Genomic DNA, 23,307 nt, shown 5'->3' with positions numbered 1-23,307 from the left:
ACAACCAATGCGTCGCCAACAAACCTTCCAGGTTACGGAAAGAAACGAGAAAATTTCAATTAAATGCAAAATGATACTTAATTGAGCAAATAAAAACCAAGACACTAGAGTAGAGCTGTTATATAGTCTGCAGGAGTATATTACATTATATCATCCAAGCCCTTTATATCTTTCACATTATCAAAATAATGTCAGGTGTCCACAGCTCAGAGATTCTGGACTTTCTTCCCAACAGGGTGTGTTTTAATTTAACACATGTTAGAAATAGATGACCTTTCACCCACCACATGTCTTTTTAATGTGTTTCTGAAAAATCTGATGAATCTAAGTTTGACAACCCTTTGTTTTGTGGCAGTAATCAATGTCTCTCTGTGTCAAGGTTTGCTGTGTTTTGTCCTTGAATTGGGCCTCATTGAAAAGTCATTGCATTCAATGGATAGGAAAGCAGGAAGAACAAAACATATAACAGATACTTTTGGTTAAATAAAACACGTGAAGCTTGTTTGTGATTTGTTTGGATCATTCGTCGCCGTAATCGTCCAAACAAACATTATTGTGTCTGGAAAACAAACATCAAACCTGCTTATTCTTTCACTCTGAATCAACCCCATGTCTCCATATGAGCTCGGAAATACCATAAGAGTAATCATACTCCCACTAGTGACAGCACATTTCTCTTTATTACCGCAGCCAAACAGAATCGCACATTTTCACAAATGATTCAGCCTGATGTGCGAAGTAGATCCATTTACTTCTTCATGAAGCAGCGAGCCGCCGGTTGTTTAGCTGCAGTGATTATGTATGAGGGCTTCTGGATCAATAATGGATGCGGTGCATTCTGCAACACTGTCCTGATTGATTCTCACTAAGACCCGGCTTCGGAATGGATGAGGCAGGAGTTATTACGGCCACTGATGTGTTTCGGTCTGTTTACAGGTTAGAGCATCTGCTGCCGACTTTTTTTACACTGCAAGGTTTGATACAAGGTTTTCCATGAAGTTCTGAGTCGCATCAATACCAACAACATAAAAGTATGTCTTTGCAGCCTGGAGGGGCTGGCTGTTGTTGAACTTTAATATCATGCAAACAAACGAATTCACTAGTGATGGAATATGCGTTAAAAAGAGGGATAGAAACGTGTGTTTCCCAGAAGAGTCTGTTGTTTTCGTGCGTGTGCTCTCGCCCCTCCCCTGGAGTTCGCATCGTGAATTCCTTTTGTGCCTATTTGCCTGGCAGATCTGACAGCTGTGGGTCAAGTCGTGCGACGCCATGTCCCCGAGGCGGTCTTCTTGGAGAGCATCGGTCAAGAGATCACCTACATCCTGCCCTACAGCGGAGCCAGAGATGGGACCTTTGCTCTGCTCTTCAAAGAGCTCGACCTGGCCATGGACGACCTCGGCCTGACCAGCTACGGCATCTCTGACACCACGCTGGAGGAGGTAGAGCGAGCGTGGGAATGAAAACCTCTACGTGACCTATGGATACAAGCAGGCACACACATTTATTTAAACATATAGCAACTGCCTGTTGACATGTACATAACAGAAGAAATCAACACACAGCAAAGTTATTTCATCCATCTATGTTTTCTTTTTTTGAAGTTTCAATATAATAAACACAAGCTAATATAGGAGCCAGTCAGTTAAATTGTGTTTTATAACCGATCACTGTAATGAATAGCTTTGTCTATGATTTATTGTTTTATGTCGTTTTCACTGAAATAATTCACAGCATAAAATCCCAGTCACGCTCTCAGTATTTTTAGATGGCAGGTATCGAGTCGTGGGCAAGAAAGAAATAATGATAAATTACATGGACATTTCTCACTAATGGAGAGTTTATTTATTTTGACATATAACCTGAATGAATATATAAAGTCGAGGAGGGCACTTCTCTGAGAGAGGCCAGTTGGCACGTGTTCAAGCGGAGGTCAGTGCATCACAACCCTGATCTGATAATAAGCAGAAGCTTGACAGTGCTTCGATTCTCCACACACTGAATTTTAATTTAAGGTCAAACTTGAGCCAAAACAGCAGCTTTGAATTAACCACACTCGCACTCCCAGTATCACTGGTTTTGGGGTCATTTCAAGTGTTAGCATGATTATTAGGGGACGGGAGGAACATGAAACCATCATGGAACTATAACCATACATGTTTTCTATTCACAGATATTTCTTAAAGTGGCAGAAGACACAGGAGTGGATGCAGACATACAAAGTAAGATGACAACGTGACGGCTGCCTTAGTTTCATCACAAGTTTAAAAGTTTATATTCTGTTTATATTTAAATTATCCTATTGCATGTGACTTTCTACTTACTGATGCCTACATTGACCCTTGCTGCTGTAATATTGCAAAGGATTATCTTATCTTAAAAGCTAAAATGAAGCAATAACTTTAGAAAAATATATGATGTGTGAGCAGAGCCGGCTATAGAGACAAGTTCACAAACTCTTTCTCATCTTGGTTTACACTAATGTTAACATATTCTTCTCTGAAGGCAAAAATGAAAAAGAAAAATATATATTTAATGATCAGTTTCCTCATTAAGAGCAGGATGAACCTCGGCCTTTAAATTAAAAATATCTAAAAGTTTCATCGTTGCATTAACATCTTCTTGTTCAGGCTCCAGTTCTGCCTCTGTTATGCCAATGACACTCTTCAATAATCTGTTATATTGATTATTGCATAACTTTGCATGATATCACACATACAGTCTCCGCACTGCCCTCATAGTACAAGCATGCTCCTAAATCATACTGTAGTAGGTTGAAGGAATAGGAATATAATAAGGAATATAGACTCAAACAGAATGATGTTGGGTTTTTCTACTGTTATTGCTCACTGGTCGACCTCGGTAGAAAATAACATTTCCTTTCCAGCGTTTTTGTTTTGTTTGTATCCGTCTCGAAAACACTTCGCCTTTCACGCTTTTCTCAAAATCGCATTCTTTCATGTCCCAAACACGCCCGGGCTTGTGCTTTTACAGGAAATACTATTGCGTTGGGCAGGGCAGGTAGCTATTCTCATTGTTATTTATAATCCTAAATTGGGTCAGGCCAAAACAACATATCTTATTTGTTTTCCCAAAGCAGCAGTGGAGCCGGTTGTGAGAGACTGCGAGAGGAGCTCCCGCAAATCCAAGCGAAACAGCATCGCCAGCCTCCACAAAACACCCGCAAAACCACAACAAGTCTCCGGAACTGGCAAGTGTCTTCGAATCCTGCAAACAATGGTTTCTTTTTTCAATTTTCGACTGGAGAAAAGTCAATTAAACTGGTCAGAGTGTATTTGAAAATGCAGAAAGTTCCGAAACTTATTTGGTGTTACTCAAATCCTCCATTTTTCTACTTGAGGTTTGCTCCTTTCTGTTTTTCATGTAGAGTTGAAGGAACGATTTGCAAGTAAAGTGGAAGGTAGGTGTTATATTTCATCTTTTCTACCCTCCACCTTAGTTCTATTATGTCCTGCTAGTTTGTGTGGTGTTTCTACACATCCTCTTTTCTCCAATTATTAACTTGATTTACCTTGGCTCTAATTTGACTGTTCCACCTCAGGAGCCATTTTGAATAGAAGGGCATCAACAAGAGCTCTGTCTTCACGGGAAGTCATTTTCAGAAAAAATAATTTTCTTCTAATCTTTGCGACTTCATGCAACCTGTCTTTTCAACCTTTTCAATTTTGCCCATATGAAATGAATTCACTTTCAAACAATGTCTTTCACTTCTCGGAACAGGTTTTCAATCAGAACCTGTTTTATTACCTTAACGACTCGTGTGGAAATATAGTGTTTCCTTTTTTAAATAACAGTTTCCTCTGAGCCTGTGAAACGTAAAAACAAGGTGTCCACAAATCCCTTGTTTATCGCCCTTTTCATAAGCTCCTGCTCTGAAGAATGATGATAGACTACAGTTTAAGTGTTAATGTCCTCCCCAGACGTGCAGAGGAACAGCGCAGTCGGTGGGAGGGGATCCACCGTCATCACCGGGGGGAAGCTGATCAGGAGGCAGTTCCTGGCGCTCTTCATCAAGCGCTTCCACCACGCCCGCAGGAGCCGCAAGGGAGTCATTGCCCAGGTAATGGCCTCAGTCCGTCACGTTGATGCATTGAAGGGGTTACACTGGGAGGGTTGCATGGGAGGATCAAGGTAAGATTGTATCAAATACAAGTTGGCTTTCAAAATCAGTTAATGGCATGTATGATAGAGGAGGCTAATTTCAGACGTGGAAGGGGAAAAGTCCCGTCATCCATCTCGACGGAGCCTCCGGTTTAACAATTCATCCCGTTTGAGAAGACGTGGACTGGTGTTGGAAGGGAAAGTGACGAGCAGGTGGAGAAATGTGAAGGGCAGCTCTCAGATGTCACAGTCTGCTCATCTCCTGTCTGCTGGTATTTTTCCACTCCTCTGTCTCTGCTCCACTCTACCTGTTAGCCACGCCCCCTCATCAGGCCAACTCTCCACACCTGTGACAGCCCTGGCTGCATATAAGCCTGCTCCTGTCTCTGCTTCAGTGCCAGATTGTCTTGCGTAAATGCCTGACCTCCAGCATTTCTCTCTCCGGCCTGCTACCTGTTATCTGCCTGCTACCTGCCTGCTACCTGCTCCGGCCTGCTACCTGTTATCTGCCTGCTACCTGCCTGCTACCTGCTCCGGCCTGCTACCTGTTATCTGCCTGCTACCTGCTTGCTACCTGCTTGCTACCTGCTCCGGCCTGCTACACAGCTCACCACTGAACCTGTCTGCATCTAGGTAATCCTCCTGCTGTGGACCTTGCCTCCACTCAGCAACACCAGACTCACTCCTTGCCAGATCTCGCTGAAGATCACTGGGAACAAAGACTTTTCACCCTGCCACTGTTAAGAACTGTTTAAGACTGCAGTGAAAAATAAAGTTCATTACCAATTAAGATCTCGTCTGCCTGTGCTGCATTTGGGTCCTCACCATACCCGTGACAGTACAATCTGGCCAGACATGGACCCAGCGCACACGCCGATGGATCGCCTGGAGAAGGTAGAGGCGATGCTCCAGCACCACGAGGCGCTGCTGCTTTCGAACTCAGCAGATGTTCAACTGGCGGTGACTAAGCAGGAGCAGGCGGTTACCTTGCTAGCCTCGCTGGTCCAACAACTCGCCGCAGCTTTTGCTCAAGTTGTCCCTCTGCCTCCAGAACCAGTCCAGCCTCTACCAGTCCCGGCTGCCTCTGCTTCCGCCTCGGAGCCTCGTGTGGGGGTTCCTGAACGCTACGCCGGGGACGCGGAGGGCTGCCGCCCGTTCCTCACGAACTGTTCCATCCTGTTTGCCCTCCAGCCCCACACCTTCGCTTCGGAAGACGCCAGGGTGGCGTTCACCGTGAATCATCTGACTGGGCGCGCTCGGCTGTGGGGAACAGCCGAGTGGGAGCGTCGCACTCCAGCGTGCTCCACTTTCCAAGCCTTCGCCGCTGAGCTCCGCAAAGTGTTCGGAGAAGCTTCCCGAGGTCCGGACGCTTCTGGAGGGCTTCTAGGTCTGAAGCAAGGGTCTCGTTCAGTGGCCGATTACTCCATCCACTTCCGCACCCAGGCTAGCTCCAGTGAGTGGAACCAGGCTGCCCAGTGCGACGCATTCCTGATGGGGCTCGCTGACTACATTAAAGACGAACTGATTTCGTACGACCTTCCCACCACTGTCGACGGCATCATCGAGCTGGCGTCCCGCATCGACCGTCGCATTCAAGCGCGACAGTGGGAGAAACATCAGGGGCTCCCAGGACGACGCCAGCCCGCCCCTTCACCAGCGGCTTCCGACGTATCGATGCTTTCTGGCTGCCGGTATTCAGGGGAGCCTGAACCCATGCAGGTGGGTCGGGCCAGTCTAACTCCAGAAGAGAGGAGGAGACGCCGCGAGGGGAGCCTCTGCCTGTATTGTGGCCAAGCGGGCACTTTATTTCCAGGTGCCCGCTAAAAGGTCGGGCTCATCAGGAAGGAAGGAGTTCCTGGTGAGTCATACATCTAGCTCCTCCTCCAGCCCACGATCCCTGTGCCAGGTCCGCCTGCTACTGCCTGAGGGATCCCAGACCCTCGCCACCCTCATTGACTCTGGCTCTGATGCCAACATTATGGACTCTAACCTAGCTCTGCAGCTGGGTGTCGGTCAGATTCCCCTGCCAGCTCCAGTTTCCACCAACGCTCTGGATGGCCGACTTCTGGGAACTGTGACCCACCTGACAGTGCCTATACGGATGTTAATTTCCGGGAACCACCATGAAACACTCCAGTTTCACATCCTGCACTCTCCTCGTCATCCTCTCCTTCTGGGGTTCCCATGGCTCCGACGTCACAATCCACACCTTGATTGGACCACAGGGGCGATCCTGGGGTGGAGTTCATCGTGTCACCAGGTCTGCCTCAAGCAAGCCGCCACACCACGACCTTCTGCCACGACCAGTTCTTCTACCGATGTGCTGGGGGTCCCGGCTGAGTATCTGGACTTCAGGGAGGTCTTCAGTAAGGCCAAGGCAACCTCCCTGCCCCCACATCGGCCCTATGACTGCGCCATCAACCTCCAGCCCGGTGCCACACCCCCCAGAGGACGCCTGTATTCCCTGTCCGTTCCTGAGAGGGGGGCGATGGAGACATATATCAATGACGGTCTAGCGGCAGGCATCATCCGCCCTTCCTCGTCTCCGGCTGGAGCAGGTTTCTTCTTCGTGGAGAAGAAAGACAAGACACTCCGCCCCTGCATTGATTATCGTGGATTGAATGACATCACCATCAAGAACCGGTACCCCCTGCCTCTCATCTCCTCAGCTTTCGAGCTCCTAGAGGGGGCCACCATATTCACCAAGCTTGACCTGCGCAACGCCTACCACCTGGTCCGGATCCGCGAGGGGGACGAGTGGAAGACGGCGTTCAATACCCCCACTGGTCACTACGAGTACCTGGTGATGCCCTTCGGCCTCACCAACGCTCCTGCTGTCTTCCAGGCTCTGGTCAACGACGTGCTCAGGGACATGCTCAACAAGGTCGTCTTCGTGTACCTTGATGACATTCTGATCTTCTCCCGCTCCAGAGAGGAACATGTACATCACGTCCAGAAGGTCCTCCAACGTCTGCTGGAAAACTCCCTGTTCATCAAGGCCGAGAAGTGTGAGTTTCACGTCTCGTCTGTCTCCTTCCTGGGGTACGTCGTAGGGAGAGGGACCGTGGAGATGGACTCAGCCAAGGTTTCTGCCGTCACCACTTGGCCCGCCCCTAATTCCCGCAAGCAGCTGCAACGTTTCCTGGGCTTCGCCAACTTCTACCGGAAGTTCATCAGGGGCTACAGTTCGGTGGCGGCCCCCCTCACAGCTCTTACCTCCTCCAAGGTTCCGTTTCTCTGGTCCACGGCCGCCAATGACTCTTTTCTGGCCCTGAAGACACGATTCACCTCGGCCCCCATCCTCCAAATACCGGACCCTGAACGGCAGTTCGTGGTCGAGGTGGACGTTTCCGACTCGGGAGTGGGGGCTGTCTTGTCCCAGAGAGCAGCCTCCGACCAGAGGTTGCACCCCTGCGCATTCTATTCCCGACGTTTGACCCCGGCAGAGAGGAATTATGACATTGGAAACCGAGAGCTCCTCGCCGTCAAGTTGGCTTTAGAAGAGTGGTGACACTGGCTCGAGGGGACTAAACTGCCGTTTCTGGTATGGACTGACCATAAAAACCTTGAGTACCTCCAGTCCGCCAAAAGACTGAACTCCCGCCAGGCTCGATGGGCACTCTTCCTGACCCGCTTCAACTTTTCCCTCTCCTATCAGTTCTCGGAAAAGGAGGGGGACAGGACCGCCCCAGACACTATCCTGCCTTCTTCCCGTCTGGTGGCCACACTCACCTGGGAGATAGAGGAGAAGGTCAGGGTCGCCGCCCAAGACCAGCCCGGACCTAGTGCTTGACCTCCCAACTGTCTGTTCGTCCCGCCTGACCTCCGGTCCGAGGTTCTACAATGGGCCCACAGCACTCAACTTACCTGTCATCCAGGGATCCAACGGACCAAGGACGTGGTGCGGCGCCGGTTCTGGTGGACGTCACTGGATGAGGACATTCGGGGGTTCGTCAATGCCTGTCCCACCTGCAACCAGCATAAGCCGGCTCATCATGCCCCTGCCGGTCTTCTACATCCTCTGCCTGTGCCTCATCGTCCCTGGTCGCACATTTCTTTGGACTTTGTCACCGGTCTACCACCATCCAGCGGCAACACTACTATCCTGACGGTGGTAGATAGGTTCAGCAAGATGGCACATTTCGTGCCCCTGCCCAAACTCCCATCTGCCAAAGAGACGGCTAAACTACTCCTCCTCCACGTCGTCCGTCTCCATGGCATCCCAGTGGACGTGGTCTCTGATCGGGGTCCCCAGTTCGCCTCAGTATTCTGGAGGGAGTTCTGCTCGCTCCTGGGAGCCACCGTCAGCCTGTCCTCGGGGTACCACCCCCAGTCCAACGGCCAGACCGAACGCAAGAATCAGGAGATGGAAACGGCACTACGTTGCATGACGTCTCAAGACCCTACTTCTTGGTCCGAACAGCTCCTATGGGTAGAATACGCCCACAACACCTTGACCAGCTCCGCCACCGGTCTCTCCCCCTTTGAGTGCACCTATGGGTTCCAACCACCGCTTTTTCCGGCACTTGAGAAAGAAACATCCTGCCCCTCTGTCCAGGACTTCATCCGCCGTTGTCGCAGGATTCCGCGGCCGCCAATCGCCACCGCTCCAAGGCCCCAGACTACCAGCCGGGTCAGAAAGTTTGGCTTTCCACCCGTGATCTTCCCCTCCGGGTGGAATCCAAGAAACTGGCACCTCGCTTCATCGGCCCGTTCGAGATCCAGGAGATCGTCAACCCAGTGGCAGTGAGGCTCAAACTCCCTAGATCCATGCGGGTTCATCCCACGTTTCATGTCTCCAAGGTTAAACCGGTCCAAGAGAGCGCCCTGGTTCCTGCCACACCACCTCCACCACCTCCTCGCCTCATCGATGGAGGTCCCGCCTACACTGTCCGTCGTATCCTGCAGTCTCGCCGGCGTGGGAGGGGATTCCAGTACTTGGTGGACTGGGAGGGTTACGGCCCTGAAGAAAGGTTCTGGGTTCCTGGGAGGAACATCTTGGACCGCACCATCATCAGGGATTTCCATCGACGCAACCCCACCCAGACGTCCAGAACCAGGCCACCTCCCAGACCACATCCTCCGTCGGAGTCCCCAAACGACAGCGACGACAGTCTCCCCGGGACCAGGGTCTTGGAGATGGACGCTGGGCTCTCGGACGAGTATTAGCCCTCCTCCAGGCCCCCGCCTCCCACCCGGTTTGGTCCATTCGTCTTGGGACGTCGAGAGCCGTCCCTTGAGGGGGGGGTTCTGTCACAGTCTGCTCATCTCCTGTCTGCTGGTATTTTTCCACTCCTCTGTCTCTGCTCCACTCTACCTGTTAGCCACGCCCCCTCATCAGGCCAACTCTCCACACCTGTGACAGCCCTGGCTGCATATAAGCCTGCTCCTGTCTCTGCTTCAGTGCCAGATTGTCTTGCGTAAATGCCTGACCTCCAGCATTTCTCTCTCCGGCCTGCTACCTGTTATCTGCCTGCTACCTGCCTGCTACCTGCTCCGGCCTGCTACCTGTTATCTGCCTGCTACCTGCCTGCTACCTGCTCCGGCCTGCTACCTGTTATCTGCCTGCTATCTGCCTGCTACCTGCTTGCTACCTGCTTGCTACCTGCTCCGGCCTGCTACACAGCTCACCACTGAACCTGTCTGCATCTAGGTAATCCTCCTGCTGTGGACCTTGCCTCCACTCAGCAACACCAGACTCACTCCTTGCCAGATCTCGCTGAAGATCACTGGGAACAAAGACTTTTCACCCTGCCACTGTTAAGAACTGTTTAAGACTGCAGTGAAAAATAAAGTTCATTACCAATTAAGATCTCGTCTGCCTGTGCTGCATTTGGGTCCTCCCCATACCCGTGACATCAGAGTGATGATGTAACACGGTGTCAATGAACAGCACGCATCGATGACAAGACGAAGGGAAAGAGGATGATTGTGTTGTTCAGGTTCGCTGCTGGCCGCCAAGAGATCTACAAAAGAAGTCGTCACAGAGGTTTGAGTTTTAGAGCCACTGTAACAAAACGACCAAAAAACTAAAGTTCATAAAACACAGCTGTAGCCTTTGGGTGAACCACTCCTCACTCTCAGAGGATTCACTATTAAATAGAGACATTAACAAAACGTCAAATACATTGAACCAATACATGGATTCATTATATTAATTTCAGTGTCGGCTCGTCGATGATGCCTTGAGTTACGCCAGAGAATACCTGAGGGACGAACAAGGCTAAAGACGCCACTGACGCGTTTTCCTGCTGCGAACAGAAGAATATTTTCTCTTTCAGTCGATCGCTCTCCACGAACAGAGAATCTTCTCTGTCGCCTTTGACACAACGTCACAGTTTCGCCAAAACACTTTTAAAAGTTGTTTTCGTGGCCTCGGCTTCACCTGATCCCTCTGACTGGCACCGGAAAGTTTTAAAGTGACTGCCGTGATTTGTTTCTCTTTTCATTTTACTTGCTAATCATGTGTTTTCATTAGCCACGTATTAGAAGTGATGGCTTAACAATTACGGAGATGACACACCGCCATTAGCCTATTAAATCTACGTCTATATTATTTTGTTCGCCGTAAACATGATTTCAAAAGTCAAAACCAATAAACAGGCGTAATTTAAACGAGTCAAAACCAATTTCACCAAGTAGCAGTTTCCAAGATACTTAAATCATTTTTTTCACCCCAAGTTTTAAAAACTGTCCAGACCTTAATTGTTTTGACACATGCAAACCCCCATCCCATATAGATGAATAGTGTATGTGAATGTCATGTGATGGGACATCAGAAAGGACAGTGTCGTGACGCTGGAATAACGTTAAGTGAAAGTGACTGAATCCAACACTGTTGCGTGTGTGTGAGCGACTGTACGTGTGTGTGTGAGCGAGAGGCAGAGGGATGTTTCACCTCTGTAAGGTGTACGGGTTGTTCTTGTAATTTGCTGCAGTACCAATCCCCATTAGTCACTGTCAATCTCGGACGTCCCTCCTCGGAGCCGCAGAGCCGGATGGAAAGATAAGTGTGCGAGTGTGTACGTACGCACAGTCTGCAAGGGCACACCTCCTTCCTCCTCCTCTTTATTCATTTGGCTAAAGGTTTTCCCCCCCCGTCATGTCAACAGCTCCCATTGTCAGCAGATATGATTGTGTGGTGAGGTAATCTCCCCGAATACAAGCGGTTAGGGGAATATAAAAGAGATTATGGCGTGTAACACAAAAGCAGTGATTTATGGGGATGAAAGTTGGGGACAGGTGACTCTTGGCAATGTCACGATAGTGGAGAGGAAGGGACTTGTGGTTGTAGTGGGTGAGTGGATGATGTTAAACTGTAAATTCAGTACATATTGTCATGCAAAATATTTCTATTGTTTCTATATTCTTATTCAGGGTAGCTGTGGGTCCTTTAAAACTCTTAAAAAGTCTAACATAGTTCCAAACTGCATGGGTCTTTGTTTTTTTAGGAACATCACTGGCAAATATCACCATGAAATAATAAAGTAAAGTTTTTGTTCTGATCTGTGCTGCGTCATTAGTCTGTCCCAGTTAAGTTTATATTTTAAACTTATGGCTCTCTAGGCTGCTAGTTTACGAAATTGGGGAAATAAAATGTTTGCAAATGTTGGCCTTGAGAATGACAAACACTCTTAATGATAATAATAATAACTTTATTTGTATAGCGCTTTGCAACAAACTATATGACCAGGGTGAACCGAATAATATTTAACAAATAGATACAAACTTTTGTATAAGTTTAAAAGGCTTTTATCAACTTATTTACGAGTTAAGGCCAGTGTGGTTATGAAGCAAACTGCACCGTGGCTCCACACTCTTTCAGAGAGTGGACCGTGGGGATCAAGGCTGAGGAGCGTAGCAGACTTTGGTGAATGAATTTAATTTCCAATGGTATGAAAATGGTCTCAGAAAGTATTTTCAAATTAAATTTAATTCCACTTTACAGACGCAGACAAAACAGCTTATTCTGCACTGCTGTGAATATTTATTCTTTCCTTTTGGAGTTAACCACGGTTTTATTGACTCTTTACTGTTTTTCATCTGAATGCTGTGAAAAGAAAAGTCATCTTTAACACGGCGGTAAAAAATATCCAAGGTGACGCCGCTATCCCCTTAAACACAAGGTGCAGCAATCATGCAATTACTCACAAAATGAAATTGGAGAGGCGGAAATGTTTGGTGAGGAAACAAACTCTAATGAGCTATTGGACTTTGCCGAGAAGAAAAAACGCGTCTTAATCTTGCTTTGTTGCTTAAACCAATTCTGCATATAATCCCACCCCTCTTCCTCAAATCCCCGCCAAAGTTTAGAAACGCTCTAAACTCATGCATTGTTCATGGGAGTGCTTCAGCTTTGTGAGCGTAATGACTTCTCCCTGTTTTGTTTTTTTTTGCAGCTCTCTCTCTCAACGGAACAAGTACCAGCTGTCACCTGCAATTACTGTTGAGAGAGAGAGAGAAAAGAGAGAGAACGAGCGAGCGCGTGCAGGAGAAACAGAAAAGTTCTTTCTTCTTGTGTCATTAAGCTTTTCACTCTCATTGCTTCTCTTTAACTCTCGTCCGAGCACATTCTTCCGAGGCCATGCACACATTTTGTATATATCTTTTCAATTGTGGCATCGTGAATTGGCCGGGCGAATTGCATTGCCCTGCAATTAATCAAGTGTATGCAAACCTTTCCCCCCCGACCTACAAGGGATTACACATTAAAGATGTGTTGCGTATATTTCCCACTGACCTTTTTGTCAGCTCCAACAATGAAATGAAAAGACCAGTGCATAATGGAGGGAAGAGGACTGGACTAGGGGTGAAGGTAGTGGGCGGGAGGAGAGAAAGAAGCGTGGCAGCGTCTGGTTTTAGAACATACAACAACAAAAAAACCCGCACAAAAGACAAGAGAATAGCAAGAAACTAATTATATCGGAGTGGCCAGATGGTGGTGGCGGTGGTGGAAGTGTTTAATCAAACTCGTAAAGCAGAGGAGCCCAAACAAGTTGGTGGGGAGCATATTAATGTGCGCACATTATCGCTGTGGTCCTGCTTTATTGTTGATTGCGTCAGTCATTTTGTACAGTAGGGGGGGCGGGGGGTGCTCTGCTCTGTGATGATGAAATCGATCTCGCAGTGAATCTTCCGCGCTCACACACACACACACACACACACACACACACACACACACACACACACACACACACACACACACAAACACACACTTGCATCTGGACCACCCACTCCGACAACCTGTGGGCGCCGTGTTTGTTTTTCCATCCAGGGGGTCGGCGAGAACTGTATCACTCATCATTATGTGAGTGTATGTCGCAACCTTACATTGGTCGTAAAGTGAGCACAGCTTGTGTTCACAGTTAAAGTGACACACTGCACACACACACACACACACCTGCTCTTGTGTATTGTAGTTGCATTATTGGACGAGAGGGGCACTCGTAGAAAGCAGCAGTTCGCCACAAGGTTAGTGTTTTAGAAAGAGGAGAAGAATAAATAAGATACGATACAGATTAAGATACATTTATTTGTCCGAAACACATGCACAGACATGCACAAGCACACTCATGCAAGGAGGGAAATTGAACCTCTGCTTTCAACCCATCTGGTGCAGGACACACAGAGCAGTGAGCAGCCGTGTACGGCGCCCGGGGAGCAGATGTTGGGGGAGTAAGGTGCCTTGCTCAGGGGCACTAGACAGGGTAGGGAGAATCCTCTTGGAATTTTGGACAGATCAATCCAGGTTCGTCTTTTTGTTGATTCTCCGTGGAGTCGAACCAGAGACGAACCAGAGACCTTTTCTGTCCATAGTCCAAGTTTCTGCCACTAGTCCACCGCCTCTCCAAATCCTGTGTGGGTTAGTCCTGGGCCCATATCCCACTTTACCACCAAGTTTCAATAAAAAACAGTTGTGTAAATTCTGTGTAATCCTGCGGAAAAAAAAGACAAACTGCCTTGTTTTTGTTGAAGTCTCTTTCAGTTTCAGCGATACATCAACTATTTGTTTCTTAAGCAGAGCAGTGATTCAGTGTTTTTGACAGGAAACTCTGCTCGTCTCCTAGGTGATCCTGCCTGTTGTGTTCGTGTGCATGTCTCTGATCTTCTCGCTCATCCTCCCGCCGTTCGCCGAATATCCCAGTCTGCAGCTGCAGCCCTGGATGTACGGCCTGCCCCAAACCACATTTTACAGGTAAGTTTACTTTCCTGGAGGGCGGTTATTATAACAGAAACACGGTTCAGGTGGTTGTTTTCACTGTAGAGAAAAAAGAAGCAAAACAAATATGCTCAATTATTTAGTGAGATCTGTCAAAAAGTGATCCTTCACATTTTTGTGAGCGATTGAAATGTTTGACGTATAATATAACAATCCCACATCATGACATGATTTCTCAGCTTAGAGAGATCTTTGTTATGTGGGCTGCCTGTGGACCGCTCACTTTCCCAGTGGTCACTAGTCAGCTGACTGGGTTACCACAGCGATCACTGTCATTCCTCTTGCATAATCACTTCCTCTGACAGTGAACATTTTTCAGACGTCAGTCCTGAGCTCATCGTCCCTGACAGATGGAATCATTGGATTCAGTAGAGACACAGAGAGACGCTAAGAACTCGTATTTCCTCTAGCAGCAGAACATGCTGCAGCAACCTTGACTAAACAAACACTTTTACTGTGAAACATACTCTCATACTCACTGTCATAACTCTATAATGCAACACAGTAAAAGAGCATCACTATACTGGTACTCCCTCCATTTAGTAATAATGTCTTTGTTAAAAGTTACATTTTTAAACCTAAGTTTTGGGGAAACTACGTGAAGTTTCTTTTGCTCGCCACGTAGTTTCCTCTTCATCCACTTTTAGCACTTTGCAAAATGCTTATGCTCGGTGCTTCAGTTTTAAAACGGTATGGTCAGCACATATTGAAATTAAGATTTGAATGTCCACAATACAAATGTGAAATTTTCCTGCAAATTGATATAACACAGTAATTTCAGTGTCAAGCTCATAGCCGGGTATAAACGCTCGGCTGTTATTGTAATAGTTGCCATCGAGCCGAGTGGCTTTAGAGAACATCGTTTTTCCAGTTCATCCACTTTTGGCACTTTGCAAAATGCTTACGCTCGGTGCCCCAGTTTTGAAATGCTATGGAAACACCTGTAAGTCAGCACATATTTAAATTTTGATTTCCAATGGCCATATTAAAAACATGACATTTTCCTGCAAGTTTGATTTCCTTTCCATTGCAACTTGATATAACGCAATAGTTCCATTGTTGATGTCTTACCCAGCCTTAAACTCTTGGCTGTTATTTTTTATTCTTGCTACTGCTGAGAAGCAACAACATTTTTCCGGGGGAATAAAACCTCCTAACAAGTGATGTTTCCTGTTATCAGAGGCGCAGCGTGTGTGAATAATTGGAAGAAGAAGTGGGTGAATATTATAGCAATCATGGCCGAGTGAATGAACAACATACTGCAACCCTGCAAGAAAGTTACACTGCAGCGACAGGAAATCAAAGTAAAAAGATGTCACAGCGCTGCTCATGGTCTTCGATTTGCCAGGAGATTTTTGCATCGCAGAGGTCATCAATCTGGACACTGTCCTCTCCTTGGCTGCGGCTTGATATTCTGTCATTGAGGATCACAGACATAATCGGTGACACGGCACAGCCTTGGTCCACATCAACACCCACTGACTTATTGCAGAGGATGTAGATAAAATAGAAAATGACCCTCAAATGTGAAGGCTTTTTTTCTTTTTGATCTGTGAGTTCTCAGCTTTGAGTAAGAAAACAGCCCAGAAAGGAAATGTTGTTGACTGTTTTGTAGACAATGTCTCTCTCCACTCTTTATTTTTTAATTTTACAGGTTAAATCTCTTTGTCATCCCAGAAAAGTAAAATCACTGCAACTCAATTTTTCTTTCTCTCGCAATCTTTGCTTTTGGTCAAATTAAGAAACAACTGTTTTATTAGTCCAGTATTTTTTTTCAAATACTTTTTTCTTTGTAACCATTGAAACTTAGGCAAGAATCCAGTAATAACTTCCAACACTTGGAACATTAATTTACTGGAGTAACTTTTCTGAACATTTATCAGCAAAAAAAACTTTTTTCAAGGTTTCCAAAAATCCAATCTTGTACTCTCTGCTCAATAATTCCCTCTATTTGTCTGTTTATTATTATAATTACAATTATTATATATGCCAAATTCACAAAACAGAAATATGAAAAACTGTGTTCTCCCATAAACACACACACACAGACACAGTCTGTGCTTTTCTCTGTCCAAGGTGCTGAAACATATAAAATGCCCTGCCTCTCTCCGTGGTGCTGAAACATTCAATAAAATATCCTAAGTAAAATCCGGTGTCACATGCATGAGCTGCACATTCAGTTTTTTTTTAGAGCAACTCTGTGACCTCTTCTGGAGTGCTACACTTTAAAACCGCGTTCTTAATTTTTACGACGTTCCCCTCGGCCGATCACTAAATATTGTCTTCTCTTCACTGGCTTTGAAACAACCTACTTAGTGATGACTGGGTGATTACAAAGTCCTGTGCCTTTTCATCCGTTTTCATCCATCCAGCCCGATCAGAGGAGCATTGTTGCACTATAAACCTCATAAATGCCAATGATCCATTTTAGCTGGGGGAGATTAAAGATAATGATTGATCTAATTTAGAAATTCAAGGGGCTTCGGGTCCTGCTCACTAGTGTATAATGTGTCACTGTGGCAATATTATACCCCCTCTATAGTTATACCCTTTTTATGTTTAATTCGAGAAGAGATATAAGAGGAGGGAAGGTAATGTTTACACTTCAAATAACAAGAACACTGTCTTTGGTTTTGTTTTATCCAAAGGGATTAGCCTTATTATACCATGTAGCATTTATTTGACTTTCTTCCATTGTTGTGTGTTTCGGTTCTGATTAGATAAACTCTTCATTAGTTCCACCGTTTCTGTCTGTGTGTGTGTGTGTGTGTGTGTGTGTGTGCACAAGTCTTCACTTTGGAACTGTCCAATAGTTTTATTACCTTGAATAACGTGGTAGCCCAGCCATTGTTAATTGCAAAACAGATGGCTGCACATAATCCATTTTTACAATCGGACCACTTCAATTGCACTCGCTGGTGGCCAAGGAGGAAACGGCCGTGTGACCTTCATGGAGACGCGTCTAAATGAGACAATGAACACTGCATTAATCCAAATGGTTGGCTGGGCTGTGACCACTGTTGGCAGCGAGCCAGGGCGATGGTCTTTATGAAACGTTGTGTTTTAACTCCCACAGCAGAGTTAAGATAAAAGGGGGCCGAGTGTGTCTGGCTCGTAATGAAGATGGAATTGGAATGGGAAGATTGGGACTCGAGGCTTAGAAATGCACAGGACCCAGATAATGATGAAAGGCTGTACACAGAATCTTGAACAGGCTCGTATCGGGACGTGTTAGCGCAAGAACACACGCCGACACATAGACGTGCTGAGGCCACGAAGGAGAACGTGCACGCCGAACCAGTCAGTGGCTCTCACAGCCTGTTGTTGTTTCTTGGAATTCACGTTTTTAATCCCGAGCCAAAGTAAATGCTCGGTAAAAGCACTGATTTTTCTCTCACTCTTGATTAACCGAGGCACCGTTGCTATTTACATGAATGCACCAGGTCCCGATCCCCCCCCCCCGGCTCACTCCTAATTTCCTTTCCGGCCCTTTTCTGGAAGTCGAGATATGTTCATGATTAATTGCCATGCAAACTCCTGTGCTTTGCCAGTGTGTAAAACAGATTAGACCACTTGTACAATCTTAATCAGTTGTGACGGGGGGATAGATTAGAAGAATTGGGGAAATCCTAACCACTTCATTGTGCTGCAAACAAAATGAGAATTCTGGAGATTCGTGTCACTCAGATAAGTGGATTCAGAAGAAAATACAAAGTCCGCTGGCAATTTATCTCTGACTTATTTGCAGGGGCCTCTAATATCAAATAATGAGTTGGTGTTTGAGATGGTGTAACTATCTCAATGTGACACCAAGATCAGAGGTCAAGAGTTAGACACAGCCGCCCTGCTTGGTCTTTTATTTTTTGGCCGTAACCTTAGAGACGTCTGGCTGCGGATCCCGAGCATTTTGAAATTAGAGGCTGCAGAGGTCATTCTGTAAATTGGTTCAGCTGTTGAAAATAGACTCTGGTGCTCCATCACTCGATGGAATGACAATAAATCTCGGCCGATCATTTGTCATGACCAGGACTCTGATTGGTATTTCCATTTTGAATGTCTAGACGGTATTTCTAGTGTAAATGGGCCCAGCTTTCTTCTGCAGGGGGAGGGGTCTAATTCCCGCCGTCCTTGAAGTAAGATCCTTTTGATAAACCAGACATATTGTTACTTCATACTCTATATGTTCCTGTTTTTTTGTAATTCCATGGTCCCACCAAAATGGACCCGCAATCCAAGTCATTTATTTTTCCTTGACTTATGTGCTTGTGTCAGACCATAAGACCCAATTACGGGTTTGGTCTCCTTTATTGACTTTATGCCAAACTGGCTGATGCTCACAGATTAAAGAGATGTGTGCCTCTGTTTGGATTAACATCTTATTCGTCCAAATGTTTGCATGTGTATAAACGTTAATTATATTTGCCAATTTACACAGCAATGACGGGCCAGGAAACCTGGAGGTGTCTCAGGTGGTGGAGACGCTCGTGAACAACCCTGGGTTTGGGACTCGCTGCATGGATGGAAACCCGATACCGTAAGAAACCAAGACTCCACCGTGCACATGAAATCCTGCCAAATGCTTCTTATGCCTATGGCTAGTTGGCACACAACTGTGCACATCTGTAATACACCTGTATGCAAACATGGAGTCATGCAAGTCTAAGTAGGAGTCTGTGCCTGCTGGAGAAAACAGGACAAGCCATTAAAAAGTGAACTAACCCTGAATGATTTTGAAAGCCAAAAACAAATGTAATCAATAAACAGCTTGAATGGCGCTCTGTGCAATTCTCCTCCGAGGAAAAACAATCTTAAATCAAGGTCCATTCATTATTTCCTGAGAAATTGATTAGATGCACACTAGAGGACAGTGCTTTGCTGTCCAAGGCCGTCGGAACCAGATGGAATTTAGTTTTTTTTTCTGAACCAAACCAGATCCTGATGCAGTGACTATAAGCTGCACTAAGTTTGTGTCACCTTGTTCCTGACACACATGGTTAAAGCCCGAATATTATTTTAAAACTTGCAGTGGATCCCAAACTAAACACAGAATGAGGGTGGCAAGATTATTTCCTCAGTCAAATACAATTTAAAAAGCAATTATCATTATCGCATTTTAACCATTAGTTAAAACATGCAAGGTGAATTAAAAATCAAAACTGTTCCTATTAGAATTAACCTTCTGATTTCCTATTTCTTCATGTGACACCTGGGGTGATTACAACAGATTAGTGCCAGTTAATTTACAGGATTACAGAAAACATTTTCTTTCTTTCTTTCCTGGCCCGTGTGCCATCACTTCACCAAGGTGGGTGCAAATCATTTTGGTTATAACCTGCGTTGGAGGTAAATATCTTTTCACAAACACAAATTCATCATGACGAGAGTAACAATGAATATCTCTTTGACATCCAACAATAGTACAGAAGCTTGTGTCCTGCATAATTCACAGATGTGAGTGTGTAACACAAAGTTCCTCAGTTATTCAGCTTTCTTTTAAAATATATATCACTTGTGACACATGCAGTTTATTCTAAGTGGGTAATTAGAAACCCGTTCTGTAGCATCCTGTTTGATAACCAGTTCATTTTATACTTTCTTTCAGACCACAGTTTTATTTTGTTGCTACACAGCAGTAGCACAGCGTGGTTCACTGCAGTCACACTTGTTGTTCAGATGAGAGAGAATATGATTCAAATGATGATTGATGAGGGTGGAAAGAATGAATTATTACCAATGTTCCCCTTTTTTCTTTTTCTTCTGCAGGAAGTTGCCATGTTCCTCCAGTGGGTCTGAGTGGTTCACTCCGCCCGTAGACCAGTCGGTCAGCGACATCTTCCTCAACGGGAACTGGAGCATGGCTGACCCCTCCCCTTCCTGTCAGTGCAGCACGCCTGAACGGACGACCATGTTACCCGTCTGTCCCCCTGGAGCGGGGGGGCTCCCTCCACCTCAGGTTAGTCTATTTAACTGAAGCTTGTGCCTTTCGGTGGCAGGGTAGCAGGAGATCCAAAGTTTGATCAGCTGCTTTGTCTCTAAGTCCCCTTCAGCAAAAGAGTGAAAAACCCGCCTGAGCTTCTCTTGCTTCGCTGTCAAGCTTTCTGCTAAAAAACTTTACACTATCAAAACATGTGTCACAGAGGGGGAAACTGCATTGTGGGAATGTCCAAATGTAAAAAAATATAATAAAATCTGTGACTCAACAATACAATAAAAACTGCTTATCACGGGAGCTTCTGGCTTCCAGGCTGAAAGTCCCAGTCAGCATCATTTTGATTCGAAAATGTAAAGGTACTTACTAACAAGTGCGAGGATTCTGCGTTGCATTGCAAAATGTAAATCAGGCTTTTCTGCTGCGTCCCTTTTGTGAACCTGCAAGCGGGCGTGAGAGCAGGGCTGAAAGTGATTCCACTGAAAATACACAGAAACGCCCTCTGCAAGTGAATCAGCTTCTTAACCATACCTTAAAAATCCATTTACCGTATATACCACATGAGGCTTTTTCACCGTGTCTTCGGAACATGAAGCATCTCACCTTTTCCTGCTCACGTCTCACAAGTCCCTACAGGTTTCTGTGTCTCACCCTGCACAAGTCAATACCAGTCCCCCCAGTAGGCTATTACTTCAATAATAAACATGCCCAAATGCAGGGAGAGCAAATGTAGCTTGGTCTGATCTGATGAGGCTCGATCCAGGCGTGGATCAATGAGCAGGTTAGAGATCGCTGCATTTCTGCCTGGCAGCCGCCACCTGCTGAGTGAAGGAGCCACGATACAGAGAGAGAGAGCGTAGTGTCTCATTTGGAGTCGAAAGGTTTGCACTCCTGCGTTCCAACGATGATGAGAAACTTAAGCCGCAGACGGAGAAATTGCCATTGCCGCGACACCTCCATTCTCTCAGAGATGGCTTTTGTCTGATACCTGTGCCTTGTGCATGTGTCTATACTTTCAAATATTTGTTTATGACTGGTTCTGTCTCATGAAGATTTGGAATTTGTGGTAGTTTAGACCAGTAAGATCGAGAAATAACAGCAAAGGTATTCTGATATGTGATACATGTAATTTGGCTGTAAAATAGAAGCCCACTTTCCTTCTCAAGTGATCTGTGTTGCATTATTTCGAAAAACCTGCAGCTGTACGCGTGTACATCAATTCCTGTCATGCAAAGTTAGGGTGCACTGGTTGTCGTTGTATTTGTTATTTTGGCAACAGCTCACAAATCAAATGTATTTACCATGCCGCTGATATCAAAAGTGTTTCTGCATTTATTTTCAAGAAATTTGAATTCGAAATGAGGCGATAACTCACTGAGACTGAATAGTGTGGCAGTAAATCTTGCGTGTGCATGTCGTTGTTATACAAGTTTATTTGAATATAGCACCTTTGACAGAGATTGTTCCAACAGAAAATAAATATAAGGATGAGTGTGACATGGCAAAGACATGATGGTACTCTGGAACATGAATGAATTATAAGAAACTACAGTACAAAAACTACAATTCTCTACCTGGTGTCCAAATACTCCTGACTCATTTATACTGGTAATCCTGCACAGAGTAAACAAGCATGTCTACCAACAGTCATGTGCCTAAACATGTGAATAATAGCCAGTGTTTCATATCTAACATAAATACTACCATTATTATTAACATTATTATAATAATCTAAATATTGGATCTTATCAGCACAGACTAACACGACTTATATAAAAAAACGTGATTTCTTACAACACATGACGCATGAATGATACCACTGGGCCCCTCTCCTTCTCCCCACTTCCTCCCAAACCCCCCATACCTCCCCTCTATACGGCACCACTCTCTGCGATGTGCCATTTCACACCCTCCACGGATCTGCGATGCCTCATTGAACTCGTGCGATTTCCTCGCTGTGCGCCGCTTCCCGTGACAGGGCCATTTAGGGCCACTTTGAAGCTAGCAACTGTCCGGGGATCATGGTATAGGATGATTGTTGAGACAGTCAAACAGGAGAAGTGCCCTTTTTGTAACCTTTTCCTCCGCCTGACATTCGGGTCCTAGCTGGTGACAGCGCTGTCAAGGAGTCCCCCCATTTGTTCAGGAGCTCCTTGTGTCTCTGTATCTTCACCCTGGCCATTAAGCTCTTGCTTTTTTTATTCAGCTTTTCTGCTTCCATTTACAGCCTCACTCCTGTGTATTCCATTTTAGGTGCTTCTCCTCTCTTTTTCTCTCACTTTATGAATTGCCCCTACTTAACTACTTTATTTCTACTGTTTCCTGCCATTGTGTATGTGGCTGGTGCTTATAGTACACAAAGTATTGGTTAAATAAAACACCATTTACAAAGACAAATTATTTTTCGACATCCTGTTACATTCACTTGCATCATTTATCTCTTATTCACAACATCTTATTTTGTTCCAATCCAGTTCCTGTAAAAGGATATTGAACGGACTAAATAACCCTGAGGACACTGAGTTATTATCATGCAGCAAGATCATTGCAAGTCATCTCCCTCTGTGGCTAAAGGGACTTTGAAATTAAAAGAAACTGCAACAAGAGAATATATCAGAAGACGAGTCAGCAGATGAGAACATTCATATGCGATGCACAGGCTGTTCACTCTCTTTGCATATTGCAGCACTTTATTAATTTGGCAGGGGTCAGTTTGTGGAACACGGTTTGTAACCTTTTATTCCATCATGTGTAATCTTGATAGCACTGTGATAGAGTTCATATGTAGAAACTACAGTGAGATTTTGAGGCTAAATCTATACTACTATTGTAGTAGAAAATTAACTAAGCAAGGTTGAAAAAGTATTTTGTATTTGGACAGTAAGTGTTTGAAGCCTTCTCAAGAGACTTTTATGACTTGTATTTACATACTACAAATGTTTGATGACTTGAGCTGTTATATGGTCGGAACTGTTTATGACGTCAATACAGTGAGACCTTTTGCGACTTAATTACCCATCATAGGAAGGAGTGTATGTCT

The 23,307-nt window shown here is 45.5% G+C and overlaps 1 protein-coding gene across 2 annotated transcripts in view; it reads left to right on the top strand.

Moving 5' to 3' along the window:
- Positions 1-23,307, top strand: part of LOC132996200 (phospholipid-transporting ATPase ABCA1-like) — a 142,448-nt gene that overhangs the window by 59,280 nt on the left and 59,861 nt on the right. Inside the window, exons 25-32 of one of the 2 annotated variants that reach the window (XM_061066530.1) lie at positions 1,237-1,439; positions 2,171-2,219; positions 3,098-3,208; positions 3,386-3,418; positions 3,939-4,078; positions 14,187-14,314; positions 18,774-18,872; positions 20,102-20,291. In XM_061066530.1, coding sequence (XP_060922513.1) covers positions 1,237-1,439; positions 2,171-2,219; positions 3,098-3,208; positions 3,386-3,418; positions 3,939-4,078; positions 14,187-14,314; positions 18,774-18,872; positions 20,102-20,291 — 953 coding nt within the window. Of the gene's footprint in view, positions 1-1,236; positions 1,440-2,170; positions 2,220-3,094; positions 3,209-3,385; positions 3,419-3,938; positions 4,079-14,186; positions 14,315-18,773; positions 18,873-20,101; positions 20,292-23,307 lie in introns of both variants that reach the window. The other variant, XM_061066529.1, reaches the window with a different exon arrangement.

The sequence above is a fragment of the Limanda limanda genome, chromosome 22 (genome assembly GCF_963576545.1).
Source record: "Limanda limanda chromosome 22, fLimLim1.1, whole genome shotgun sequence".
Lineage (NCBI taxonomy): Eukaryota > Metazoa > Chordata > Actinopteri > Pleuronectiformes > Pleuronectidae > Limanda > Limanda limanda.
This window is presented reverse-complemented; position numbering and strand designations above follow the sequence as displayed.